Source organism: Penicillium cataractarum (genome assembly GCF_028827025.1).
Source record: "Penicillium cataractarum strain IBT 29864 chromosome Unknown utg000005l, whole genome shotgun sequence".
In the NCBI taxonomy this organism is placed as follows: Eukaryota; Fungi; Ascomycota; class Eurotiomycetes; order Eurotiales; family Aspergillaceae; genus Penicillium; species Penicillium cataractarum.
Genome location: NW_026622741.1, coordinates 394,962 through 408,473, shown reverse-complemented (window position 1 = coordinate 408,473; position 13,512 = coordinate 394,962). Strand labels below are relative to the sequence as shown.

Below are 13,512 nucleotides of genomic sequence, written 5' to 3'. Positions count from 1 at the left end.
GATACTCGGGGAATAAACAAATGAGTACCCATCCTTGAGACGCCAGATAACAGAGGAAATCCCTTGATCTATTTGTACTGTTTCTTCTTCAACCCCACTCATGTACAAGCACCGCGGGCGTACCGCACACACATCACACACCGTACACTTAGGAAGTGTAAGCCTGACCGGCCTGGTTCAGAGCGTTGTTGGTCAGAAGGTAGTTGTCAGCGCACATGAAGTAGGAGTAGCGGGTGACATTGGTGTTGGCGTCGAGCCAGGGGATGACAGTCTCAAGGAAGGAAGCGGTAGTAGCAGCATCGGCGACACCACCAGCGTCAGAGTTGAGCGCAAACTCGGTAACCCAGAGCTCGGACAGACCATAGCTGGAAGCAGTGCTGGCGGCCTGGGTGACGAAGGACTTGAACTCATCGGCAGTGTTGCCGTACCAGTGGACAGCAAGTCCGCTGATGCCGCACGACGAGCAGTCGCTCATGAACTCCTTGAACCAGGACAGACCCAAACCACTGGTGGTGGATGAGGTGACGGCAGGAGAAATGAGCTTGGCCTTGCCGGAGTAGGGAGTGATGTAGGTCTTGTAGTAGCTGGCAGCCTGGGAGGCGGACATGTCGGCCTGGGAAGTCATATCGGGCTCGTTGAAACCCAAGATGTAGTTGCTGCCGGAGGAGAGAGCAGTCTCGATGGCGGTAACCCAGCCGCCGAAGTCCTTGGCTCCCCAGAGCATGGGCACGTAGTCGACGTTGGAGGGCAGGCTACCGGACAGTGACATGGCCCAGTTGTAGGCCCAGGAGACGGTGCCGGCAGAGCTGAGCGGGGAGACGGTAGAGATGTCGTTGTAGGCGGCACCACGCTTGGAAGTGAGGGTGCTGTTGCGCTTTTGCACCTCGACGGTCACCGGCTTAGCGACTGGGATGGCGAGGGCCGAGGTGGCAAGAAGGCCAGTGGTGAACAGCTTGGTGAAGGAAACCATTTTGATATGTTCAAAAGATAATGTACTTGTGTCTTATTCACAAAAAAAAGGAATGGACGAGGAACTCGAGAAGACCTGTTCTCAGAAAGGAATGTGTTTCGAAAGGAAGGACTCTAGACCGTGCACGGCACAGGCAACTAGAAGAGAAATGATCGAAGAATGATCTCAAAGATCGGAAAAGGAAAGGAAAAGTGAACGAGACGCGAAGACTGGGGAAAGAAACAGAAACGCAAGACGAGGGGGGGGCCGAGGGAGGTTAAATGTTAAATATGCCGATGCATTGTGCGTCGAACTTTACTATCAATCGAGCCCTGCTGGCTGGAACGTCTTTCTTCAAGTCGTTCATTCTTTGCGCCGAGCAGAGAGGGGCCAAGTGGAGTGTCGCAAGAAGTATCCAGGCTGCCATTGGGCCCCGGAAGCAAAATCCATGCAAAGTGGCACCTTAATCGTACTCATTGTCACCATGTCGAGCTGCGTCATCCACGGAACGGATTTCCAAGAGCCCATTACGATGGGGAAGCAAGGGGAGACAACGATTGGATCTCGGTGGCTTTTTGACAGGCCCAGTTTCAGGGCTGCTGAATTGATGATTGGCCAGTCTGGGCCCGGCCATACATTTGGGCTCTCCGGAGAGTCGTTTTCATCCTTTTTCCGTTAGTTTAGCCCCCTTGCAAACTGTACAATACATATCCACCACGGCAGTGGGGCAGATGGAGAGAATTCGCTCTGTATTCTGTGTCAAGCAGAGATGCTCAGCACGGTGTACTCCACAGCCTAGATGTCCGCGCATCCCCACAGTAGCCTGGACCGTCGGCGCAACGAGGGCCTGAAGGAGATGTGTTCAGGCTGTGCTCGGGGTGTACATTCCGGTTATTTTGGTCAAAGGAACAATGCACCGACTGCTATCGGGGTAGTCGCTCGGTGCCTGAAGGAAACAATGGTAAGGCGTTTCGAAGGCCAGCCATATGCAGTTGAGCGAGCGGGCATTGGCTGCCCCCTGGCAAACATCTCAGGAACAATCCAGATGTGCGACCATGCGAGTTTCCACGTCGAGTTGTGGATGGAAAGAGGAGATGGTGGAGCCTGGGCTGGACGAACCATGGAAGATGCTTGCGTAGGCCGCTCGGAAAGTTGCAAAGAACGCATTCGATTGGAGATCCAGTGGCGCTGGGCTGGCCACTCAAGGAACATTTTACGGGGGTCGATAGAAGCAACCAGGAATATGCATAATTTCCTGACCGTTTTGGAGACCGCCTATCACTCAAGGCATCATAATGCGGGTATTACTGCCTATTTTCCCAGGCATCAAGGCATAAAGACTTTCTGCCAGGATAGTATTGCATAATTTATGCATATTCTCAGCTACACCTATTGGCCTCTGTACTCACGTCCTCTGAGTGGCTAGCAAGTTCTTCTGGGCCAGGGGAAATGTCTCCAGTTGACCTATCACACACACTCGTGTCATTCGGGAGACTCCTCATTCGACTCGACACTGTCGAATAGCATTGCAGTCCCAAACCTAGGGCTACAATGGTTGTGGTTGCGGTTAGGTTTAACTGGAATTGTGGGAGGTTTCCCGAAGTACAAAAGCACATGACAAGAACAAATAACCCTAATCGGTAATAATCAACAATTATCCTGATCCATATCGTTCTACCATATTATTACATTGCAATAATTCACTTACAATAGCGGCTTTTTCCTCGTCAGCCCTGTATCCATCCTTCTTTCCCTTCCATCAACCCCACCGAACGAAAATCGGACACACCGCTCACAAATAGGGCGCCACCACCGATGACGGCAGCGGCCACTCACAGACGATCCGGGCCCAACACCCGATCGACGCCAGTGTTTCAGCACAAATCCAGACTCCTTCCGCCAGGCCTGGTCCGCATGTACGCAAAAGGCTTCTAGCGAACACACTGCGAACACGCCCTAAGTGCCATGCCAGCAGCGGGGGGAGACTCGTCACTCCTGAAACACCACTAGTCACTTCCCCCTCTCGCTGATCCTATTTCCAAAGAAGACTATCTGCCAATAGTCGCGGGCGAAATACTCACTCCCTCTACGGAGTTCTCCTACAAAGGTACTCCGGCAGTCGATTCCCCACAGTGCGAGGCCAAGCCTTGCCGGACTGTGTGCCCGGTCAAACGGCGACGTGGCTTGTTATGGCGTTAGGCCTTTTTTCCTTTTCGCCTTCTCCGATGTCTACCCGGGCCTTGGCCGGTGTTGTCAGTGAAGGCGGTAGGTTTGGGACGAGAAGTCTCTCTGATTATTCTATAGCTGTGTGGCTGTCGCTGGGACACGGTACATCGGACAATTTCTCCCACGGTCGTAGTTTTCGATTGGGTTTCTGACTGAGCTGGGGATTGAATTCCAGGAGTTCCGATAGGTATCGTAGACATGTCATTTAGGTTAAATGGGTGCCAGGTCTCGGTGATGAGGGCGTTGGCGCAATTGGCTGTTCTGGCCATTTTGTCAATGCCGATGCCAATGCCATGCTAACCAGTTCGATGGGTTCCCAATCCTGCGGATAAGTTCTCAATTCTGAATCTAGAGGATTGCGGAAGAACGGATGCCGTTCTGAAGCGACATGATACGTCGATCCCAGATTTCCATCTTGCTCACTTCTACTGATCTTCCGGGGGCGGTTTTCGGTAGAACGTATTCGGTACAGGCAACAAACTACTTCCTGGGGCCAAGGATTCGAACATGTTTTTCCTATACTCCATACTCCGCACCCTAATCCCCATTAGTTGGTTATTTGTTCAGTTCTTTGTCGCTATTCACGCCTCAATTCATCCTCGACCTCCAACCGCCGATCCCATCCCCATAGCCATGAGTCCAGACTTACCCATCTAAAAATACACAACAAGGCAATAAATTCATTAATTCTAACTAGACAACATCTCTATATTAATTATTGTTATTATTATCTTCATATCATACAATAGTGCTCTCGCAAAGATCGAAAATTGGTCTATGCTGGCTCTAATTTTGACACCTCCCAACATCAGCCCAGCCCCAATTACGCAGACTCGGCGGACTGGCCGAGGCCCACGTCACCTTTTCAGGCAACACCGTCTAGGGCTGAGAATTACTGGTTTTTGAATAATTACTTTGTGTTCGGTTGGATATTGTGCAGATCAATAGGGCGCTCAATAACAGCTTGCACTCAGTAATTATACCGCTTCTCGGGCAGCTAGCAACGGTACTATGTGTTGGTGGCTGTGATCGGCGTTTACACTGGAGTACAGAAAGGAGCTTGGAGATGATGGCTATTTACAAATAGAAGGATGTGGATCCCTTGTGTATCATTCGTGTCTACTTGGAATAGAGAGGAGATACGAGGACTTATGTCGTTATTTTGGAATACGTATGTATTCGTTCATCGTGCTTTCATCCGGGCAAAGTCCCAAAATTAGCGTACCCAGCTTAAGTGACTATTGCACTGCAAGTCGAAAAAGTGGTGGAAATTCTAGGTATCAATTGAACCTTTCTATAGTCATTATTCTAGAGGTCCAGCCCCTGAAATTCTCATGTCCCATGTGCTAACAAGCATCGGCAGAATGTGGACGATACCTAGTCAGGCCTTCGTCAACTTTTCGCGGTCGCTGCATAATGTCCATAATGTGAACATTTCAGGTCAACACTTCCAAAGCATTGATAGGGCTGATTGTCACAGTCAACTGGCAATTTCTGCCTTTGGATGCTGACTCGCAAGATTCAAGGACGCCTTGAATTGAAGTCCTTGTCGCCTAAGGCTAATGCATAGGACCAATGCTAGCCAGCACAGGAAAGAGGAGATTGGTCATTATCCTAGCCAACAGTTCGTTGGCAACCCAACGACCAGTCGACATTCTGTATCCTTCAGACTCGAGCGAAGAACTTTCGAGAATACAAGCAGCGGATTGCAACCACAAACAGCAGGCCGACGATAGACATGCCCCCTGCGTAATACGCAGCCGGTCGGTAGGCATCAGTGCCGGTATCCTTGTCGGACAAGGAATAAATTCCAGCGGCTATAGGCGAGCCCTGTATAACACTTGTTAGCCGGTACTTCAAAGGACGAGGACACGCGGTCCGTGATAGGAGTCTTACAAAGAAGTAGCCGAAGAACCATCCAGCCCACAGAATCGGCAAGACGCCCATGGTATTTTTGGCACCGAACATTGACCCAACGGCAGCAGGTATTAGGCTGAAAAAGGCACCGCATCCAAGACCATTGAGGACGATGAACACTGACAACACAGCGACGGAGTCGGCAAACGGCCAGATAGCGAGCGCGCTCACGCCTGCCAAGAGCAGGGACAGAATGAGACTGTTCAATGGTCCCAGTATCGTATCAGCCAGGAAGCCTGCGAGCACGCGTCCCACGGTCGACGCAACGTTCCACATTGCCAGGATAATGACCGCGACACGTTGCGATGCCACGGCCCGTGCGTATATTGGGATAAAGTATGACGGGATGAAGAGCGGGAAGCAGCCGAGCCCACTGCCGATGAAGAGGAGGATGAATGCTCGCTCTCTGAAACGGTACCTGCAAGAAGAAATGTGTTAGCAGGGCGTTTACATTGGGTCGAGTCGCGAGAAATACCATTGTAATTGTGGCACAGCTGCAGCCGTGCTCTGGGGCTGCCGAATCATGCACGCCGCTGGTACACAGACTGCCCATGCGAGCAGACCGAAGATTCGAAGAGTCCATTGCACACCAAGCTCTGACACAAGTAGGTTTGCGGCAACGCTCATAGCTGCGGCTCCGAGACTACCTCCGCCAAAGACTACACCGGTAGCAAGGCCCCGATACTTTCGGAACCATCGTAGAGGAGCGGTAGAACACGGCTGGTCAATGTTAGAAGTGCAACGACAGATAGACGGGAGATTGAGGACATCGACATACCATGATAGTCAACCCTCCACCCACGCCAAAGAGCACGCTATGGCAGATGAATAGACCGGCCAGATGCCCCGTCACCCAACTGGCCAAGAACTCGCCCAGGCCCATGAGAATTGCACCTACAAAAGCCGTCTTCTGATATCCGAATCGCCGGATAGTCATTCCAACCAGAATACTCAGCGAGACCATGAAAGAGGTAGCTAGCGACCCGACGAATGTCAAAGTCGTTAATGAGAATGACGTCGTCTTCACCAGCTCAGATGCTAATACACCCCAGGAGTAAATCACTCCCAAATAGATGAATAAAGAACATGAAGCGGCTACTACCACTAGCCATCCTCTCCAGCCGTCCATGTACTGGTCATCGTCCTGGTTCTTTTCCAGGGACGGTGGCTTGTTGTCGCCATTATAGTTGTCGACATCAGAATCCGTGTCGAAGACTTCCTTATTGTCTCCCATTTTCTCGAATGGGTATGTGGTCGCACCGATCCTGTCGTATAATCCGAATTGTTGAAGAAGACATCTTTTTTTATTTACCTATGTGCGATCTCTTCTGCCCTCGCATTTCGTAAAAAAAAATATCGACCGCGTTGAACCGATTCGGGTTTCGGTTTTGAAATTTTGATGGCGGCGAGATCCGAAGCCGAGGGACCACAAAAGTGGAGGGACCCTCTTTTTTTTCGCGACGGCGAGATGAGCGGGTATCATGTAGGAGAGGGAGATCAATCAAGCTCTTTTATTGTAGTCTGATTGCTCATTTTCAATCTGAGTTCTTGTACAATCACAGCGTCACTCGAGGCAAGGTTCTGCATAACTTCGGAGTTAGTATATTCAAAATTCATTCGTATAGATGAACATCTTATCTACAAGGATTTACTCTTCAAAATCTCCAAGGAAGCGCCATCGGCAACTACTGCCTTTGACAAACCAGTCATTCAGCGTCGCCGGAAATTCATCAACGACAGTCTTGAGGCTAGCATCATGCGCAAAGATAATCAGCACGTTGTCAAGCGCGTCGAATCTTTGCAAACGGACGATAGTCTGCTCTGCCTCGTCGGCGTTGTGGCAGTAGGCTGCGAAGCGCGCATCTCGCTGGATCTGGAAGAAGGCCTGCTTCCCGTCGTTGGATTGTCGTTCTAAAAATCGTGTGACGCACGGCGGCGCACTTGTTGGGAGCGGTCGCCCCGGCGAGGGTCGTAGCTCGCCGCAGTGGTGACAGGCATCGCCGCCGAGCAACACGAACGAGTCTGGACTGGTTGTAGTGCGGACGAGTGCCGCCATGTGACCTACTGCATGGCCAGGGGTGCTGAGTAGATACAGCGAACCGTCACCGAAGTAGTCAAGCGCTGGGAGTCCTAAGATAAAGAGGTTTGTGGATGTAAAGTCGATTTCCCGGACGTCGCGGCCTCTAAACCGACCCAGTCGCTCGGGTTAGAAATAATATTTGGTTACCTGGTTGCGGCAATGTTGACGTTGACGGAGAGACTCACGAATAATCAGAGGTCAAAATCTCCGAGTCCTCCTGGTCTGGGTAGCCGGGCATGAGCGCCTCGCAAGCCCCCGGGCCAACGACCAGCGCGGTCGATGAGGGAAAGCGAGAGGGGTCCCCGATATGGTCAAAGTGATGGTGGCTAACAAGGCAGGGATTAAGCTTTCGACACTATGAAGAGGATAGAGGGTGCAAATAGCGGGGCAAGTAACCTCAAAATAATCGCCTCAATATCGTCTATGCGGAAATCGTGCGCGTCGAGGATATCGCGGACGTCTTGTTCGCAATGGATGCCCAGCTCGTCATTGTGAACCTCGGCCACCGCAGTCGGTGCTAGCTTGGGCCAGTCCTTACGGAGACCCAAGTCGAACAAAGCGCAGCGGCCTTGTTGGTTTGTGATCACAAACGAAAAGGCGGGCACTGTGACTCGCTGCAGTCGCGGAAGGTCACAGTGGAAGTAAGGCTCGAGAGGCAGGTTGCTAAGGCTAGCCGAGTCGATGACCGAGACCTGAGCCCATGCACCATTGGGCAGTGTATCTTTAGTCGCGGATGCTGGGTCCATATTGCGGGGTGGTAATGGGCGATGGTGATGGTTGAAGAAAGGAAAGCAAAAATGCGGGACTGGTCGTTTATACCCGCTTTCCCGATTTAACTTATCAGATGCGGCGAGCTTATCACCGTGTCTGCACGGCCATAGAGTATTTTATACTAAGAGGAGGCCTATCCACGCCGTATACCAATCCCCAGCGCCAGTCTTAGTGTGCCCGATTTCTTTTGCTCTATTCTCTTCTCGTAGGGGCTGCGCCAGCGAGTGGATGGCCTGGTTAACCCCGGCACGGCGGCCAACTAAACTTGCTACGACACGGCCGTCGACTCGTCTTATACCTACGAATACTTCGAACTCAACTGGGGATTGTCCCACCAAGACTTTGTGTCCTACGTATATCTCTTTCTCCTCGGACCAACCGTCCTAACCAACCTGTATTTCAGAACCCTACCGTCCTCGATGACTGCAATGATAGTAAGAGGTCAATGACTAAAATTATGCTAAAAATGACATTTAAAACAGCGTCAAACGTAGCGGTTTTTGATGTCGAATTTACCGTTACTCAGCAGTGGGATAATCCGGGGATTTTTTATTAGCAACCTAAGCGTTTGTCATTGGGGGAGTGACTGATCACTATCCTGTAACTATGTATACTATCCGATAACCTCTATCTGCGTCAGTATCTAGGCCTTTTAGCTTAATCCATGACATTGTTATCCGTGGACTTTTTGTGGAATTTTGTCGCACTAGTCTCGTTGGCTGGACCATCGGGAAAGTCGACAAACCCGAACCCCGCCAAAGCCGGGCAGACGATTACTCGACGCAGACCCACTACAAGTGACACACTCTCAGTCAGAATATGAAGACAAGCTTGCTCTGAGATAATTCCTATGTCGTTTAATTAAATAATTGGTGCTGGTTTAGCAAACAATACAAGATAGAGTAATACTCAAGCACGTAAACGTTCACGCTTGTTGAAGTAAATAATGGCGATTAATTAAGGTTATCGATTACATTATTATCTTCTTTCCCGAGATCCACCTTGAAAACCGAGTAATCCCGACTTTTTATCCACCCTCCGTTCATCGGCCTCTTCTCTTATGGGGCTGTCTTTTGGTGTCCCTTCTGTGCGAGAAATTTCAAGGACTTTGTTCTCCTAAATAGCCGTCAGAAAACAACACCCTTCGCGATGTTGTGGGGGGAAACTATAACATACTGTTCCACGGGTATCAAGCTCTCTTAGTAAAAATCACTCCCCTCAATATCGACAAGTTGCACGACTTCAATCACAATTTGCTCATAAGGATGAACTTTTCGTAACGCCTTGACCGAGTTGCGCATCACATCCTCGCCGACACACAAGGTCTCGACTCGATACTCGGCGACGCGTTCGAGTTGCCCGGGTTTGCCAATAAAGGGTGTTGATTTGTCTGTTGGTCGGAATTGGTCCATCCCCAGCACTTCAAAGCAACATTCGTCGTACATTCCCCCAGGGTAGGCACCTGCTCCAGCGGCAAAAACTGCTTGTTTGCAGACCTCCAGGTGGGAGGGGGGTACCCGGAAAATAAGTTTGTATTGTGTGGGAGCCATGGCGAGTAATGGAAGTAGTAGTTATGCAAAGAGTTGGTAGACGGGAGAGGGATATAGAAAGCAGGGAGAGATATGTTGTTATGGGGTAGGAGATTAGGGTTGACACTAACTAATCCCTTCTGGGTGTTAGTAACTAGACGATTATGCTTGGTATCAGGAATTAGAAACAATAATCATGGCTTCGAGAGTACGTAATAAATTTTACTATCATGGGGCTGTCGTAGGGCTCCGCTCCTCCACGGATATCGGTTTACAATTGATATCGGAAATACATTTTGAACCTTGGGGTGATAAGTGTTGATTTTGAGTAGGCATAAAGATGAATTGATTAAGCACATTCCCATATTTCTCGTCCCAGGTACCCAATAGCACTCACACTATAGCATCGAGAGTATTGGTTACAGCCATGGCGATGTCATATCCGGGCCACTCAGATACACATTGATCTGCATAGACTGAAGCTCACCATTATAGTACTGGAGAACTTCAAGTGTATCACCAGTGGCTCCAGTAGGAGAAAGCAAGGGGATAGTACCAAGAGCCTCCATCTCCTTGATCCAGACCTCCTGGGCTTCCTGTGCCGAAGTCATGGCGTTCGGGATAAAAGCCGAGATATTCCCATATGGATACACCGTACCCTGGATCGTTCCACTGGTCACAACGAAGCCTAGTTCCTCATCGATAACTAGACCCACACGCGCGTTCGTATCGGTGGGGTGATCAGAGGGCCAGGTACAGTCTAGTGGTGTTGTCGAACCAGTACCGTTCGTGCCCGGATCAACAACTTTCCAGCCCAGTTCGGTGAACTGACAGTTATCACCAACGGTGACGGAGAAATTACTAGAGGTCGCAAAGAGAGACTCGCTTAGTGCCTCTAATGTTGCTCGACTCGCCTTCGTCCGATTAGCTGGCGGCGACATCAACGCTTCGTAATTCGTCGGTAGTTCCGCGGCAGAGAAGGAAAAGCCATGGTCACCGCGGTAGCGGTTGATGAATAGTTCTAATTCAGAGATTTTCTGATGAACCACCTTAATCCGACCTCGAAGGACTGCCTCGGTTGCGTCGTTACCTTCACTAACATCCAGCGCGAAGTACGCTGTTCCATTCGTGGTGTCGATTGCCAGAAGGCTGGGCGGTCCTGCTTTAGCGATGGTGCGCCACGACGTCATCATACCGATTGCCGCTGGATGAGAGTTTTCAGTTGCTTTGTAGGTCGGTGCCATTGGCACGGCATAAGGATCATGGGCCACCATGGAATCCAAGATCTGGGTGACGATATTTGACATGCACGTCCGGGAGCAATGGCTGTTAGACGTATTGGTTGCACTTCTGCCGACTAGAGCAGCAGCAAGAGGCAAAACTGCGAGGCCGATTGATAGACGAAGCATATTGGATGTATTCGAAAAGCGCATTTTGAGAGGCTATTAAGTAGTTCTGCGATACTGCCGATTTATATGAGCTTTTGCTTAGAGTTTAACTTGGAAATAAGGCCCTGGGGGCCACCGCCCTTTATATTTCCTTCATCTTAAGATCGGATTGCGTATAGTTTTGATATACTTATTCCATTGATAGACTTCATCTTTGGATTCGGTCCATCAGCGCCGGCTCCACCCTCGGCTCCACTTTATAGTCGCATGGGAAATGCTGATCATAGCTTATTTGGATTGAGAAAAGAAGTGCATTTGAGTCTACGAAGCTAGCCTGGTCTCTCTCGGCTCGGGACCTCTTCAAAATCGAGTTTAGCGCAAGAACTGTGGTATGGAGCCCCCATTTTAAATTGAAAGTGTGGGGGTGGCTTGCTTCAAGAGAACGAATTCCAGGTCACTACGTTGTCTTGGTTCGATCTCGGCTCGGCACCTCCAAACTTGGTAAGAATAGGAGATCCTTGTTGTGGTACGTAGACATTGCTTATGAGTCTCATTTGACGGCAGACAAGAAGATTATCATTCACATTTCTTGGTCATTAAGATTATCTTGAGGGTTTTTAAGGGTTTCGAAGCCTCTCTAGAACGCCTGTATTCTCCAAGTCCCTCCGATGCATCAATCGTACTCGCTATATTTCTTTGATCAATTCAATTATAACCACTCATGCGGCATAAATGGACAAGGAAGATGGGAGATCATTGACTCCACAAGCCTTGTTGTAGTCACCAAATAAGTCCCCTCTTTCTTTGATGAAACTGTGGAACTTCTTGTTGGAACAACTTCCACCAGGCCCATCTCGACATCCCACCAATGGCTGAGGACCAGCATTATTCAGTACTCGGTAATACTCTCCTTCCCCATAGCCATAGCTCTGACAAGACATCTTTTCAATACCAATGTTGGTGAGGAAAGGAAGAATCTCACTACTCTTCCACGCGCGATTGTAGTTGATAGTATCGTCGGGCATTGTCCCGTTCACCTTGTTTGCTCCGGTGTAAGCGCTATTGTTATATAGTCCTAGCGCAGCGATGACAGTTGGTGGAACTTCGCGATGGGTGAATGAGAAGTATAACTCTTGTGATGAGGTCTTGTCGTCCAAAGCCGCGACGCTGGCATTGACCCACGGGAATCCAAGAACGGGAGAAAGATCCCGTCCATACCCCGTGTTGTGGAAGTACATCAAGTCGTTTGTGTACTCGAATCCCAGCCACTCATCAGAGCTGAATAGAGTGGGAGAACAGAAAGGTGAAGAGCCGCGAATGACGGTTTCGTATCCGCATAGCTCGAACATCCCGGTGATGTCATCTTGAGTGAAGTTGAAGGAATGTGCTTCGGCGTTGAGCCGGGCGATGATCGGCTTGGTGTATATTTTGCCGAAAGCCTATACACAGTCAGTATTGTATAGAGTTATAGGGGAGTAGATTGAGGTCATGCCGAAGATTGATCGCTGCCATAAGAAGAACTGTATGCCTTGCAGCTCTTGTACGGAGTCAATGAGTCTGCTCCCGCCTTCTTGCTTTCCTCGATCTGGGTCAAGTTGATGAGAGTCGTGTGGTCATTTGTAAAGCCGGATATAAAAGCCTGGGCACTCTTTGCTGTCCTCTCCGCCGTCGAGGACCATATTCTTTGAGGTGTCTTGAGATCTCTGTATCTTTGACGAACACTAGCTCCCAGCGACCGAGCCTCTTGCAGTCCAACACGAGTAAGCTTCTCCACGTGCTCTTCGTCAATGGGTGCAGTCCAATTAGACAAGAATTTAAGTGTCTTTGTAGATGACCAGTCTTGAGAGGTATTTTGTAACTTCTTTACAAGTGGTTCAAGATAAGTCTCGTAGTCAAAGTCATTGGCGTAAATGGCAGCATGTCGGATGAGATAAGCAGCTCGAGTAACGTTGCAGCCCTGTGGAGGAGAGGATTGAAGAGGAGGATCATGAGGTGTAAAGTAAGGTGCGATACCGGCAGAGTGTTCGAGAGGGTTAAACTGATATGAAGAAGCTAGTATAGGGATGGCAGTGAATGCCAACAAAAATGACCAGAGCTGCATATTCCTAGTACCCTGGGGAGTTGCTTCGGTGGAAGTAAATTGAGAATTTTCCAACAGCAGGACAGCTTGAATTTATAGCTATGATACAATTGAAAGCATTTGTCCAAAAATCAGCTTATTACTCTAGATTCACTGTGTGACTGCAAGCAAGGAAATGGCACTGACGTAGTGATCGACTATATTGCCTTAATAGTGGAGCCCCACGCTTCACCATGATCTTGACAGTGATGAGATATCCTAATACATATCGGCAAGTCATTCAGCTATCTTTGATATGACATTAAATGTAGTCAATATTTAGGTCAATTGAAATTGTGTCGTGGAAAAGTGGAGACGCACATTTTAGGTACCCGATAGGTATCTGGTGTGCCCTGCCCAGCCCATCCGACCATGTGCTTACCCCGGGGGATTTACCTTTCCTGCTTCATTTCGACAAGATGCCAGAGTAGGGTTTTACATAACTCACAACCGAGCCTTTCTGTCGTTTGTTGACTGACATGTAACCTCTATTCTAAACCTTGATATTTTTCCCTACTACCGTGATTTTCACC

The 13,512-nt window shown here is 49.5% G+C and overlaps 6 protein-coding genes across 6 annotated transcripts; all 6 read right to left on the bottom strand.

Annotated features, from left to right (window-relative positions):
* Positions 1-148: 148 nt before the first annotated feature.
* Positions 149-970, bottom strand: N7496_005921 (glycoside hydrolase family 128 protein; the record flags this gene model as incomplete). Its single annotated transcript, XM_056698850.1, has 1 exon — positions 149-970. The coding sequence occupies one exon, from the start codon at positions 968-970 to the stop codon at positions 149-151; it is 822 nt and encodes a 273-aa protein (XP_056554263.1).
* A 3,870-nt stretch (positions 971-4,840) lies between these two features.
* Positions 4,841-6,326, bottom strand: N7496_005920 (uncharacterized protein; the record flags this gene model as incomplete). Its single annotated transcript, XM_056698849.1, has 4 exons — positions 4,841-5,005; positions 5,072-5,510; positions 5,568-5,812; positions 5,871-6,326. 4 exons carry the CDS (start codon positions 6,324-6,326, stop codon positions 4,841-4,843), a joined length of 1,305 nt encoding a protein of 434 aa, XP_056554262.1.
* A 414-nt stretch (positions 6,327-6,740) lies between these two features.
* Positions 6,741-7,918, bottom strand: N7496_005919 (MBL fold metallo-hydrolase; the record flags this gene model as incomplete). The annotated part of the gene is made up of 3 exons (XM_056698848.1): positions 6,741-7,275; positions 7,358-7,498; positions 7,569-7,918. The coding sequence occupies 3 exons, from the start codon at positions 7,916-7,918 to the stop codon at positions 6,741-6,743; spliced, it is 1,026 nt and encodes a 341-aa protein (XP_056554261.1).
* A 1,224-nt stretch (positions 7,919-9,142) lies between these two features.
* N7496_005918 (uncharacterized protein) lies at positions 9,143-9,493 on the bottom strand (the record flags this gene model as incomplete). The annotated part of the gene is made up of 1 exon (XM_056698847.1): positions 9,143-9,493. The coding sequence occupies one exon, from the start codon at positions 9,491-9,493 to the stop codon at positions 9,143-9,145; it is 351 nt and encodes a 116-aa protein (XP_056554260.1).
* A 398-nt stretch (positions 9,494-9,891) lies between these two features.
* On the bottom strand, positions 9,892-10,905 carry N7496_005917 (uncharacterized protein; the record flags this gene model as incomplete). Its single annotated transcript, XM_056698846.1, has 1 exon — positions 9,892-10,905. The coding sequence occupies one exon, from the start codon at positions 10,903-10,905 to the stop codon at positions 9,892-9,894; it is 1,014 nt and encodes a 337-aa protein (XP_056554259.1).
* Positions 10,906-11,579: 674 nt separating this feature from the next.
* Positions 11,580-12,961, bottom strand: N7496_005916 (putative histidine acid phosphatase; the record flags this gene model as incomplete). Its single annotated transcript, XM_056698845.1, has 2 exons — positions 11,580-12,299; positions 12,353-12,961. The coding sequence occupies 2 exons, from the start codon at positions 12,959-12,961 to the stop codon at positions 11,580-11,582; spliced, it is 1,329 nt and encodes a 442-aa protein (XP_056554258.1).
* Positions 12,962-13,512: the final 551 nt, after the last annotated feature.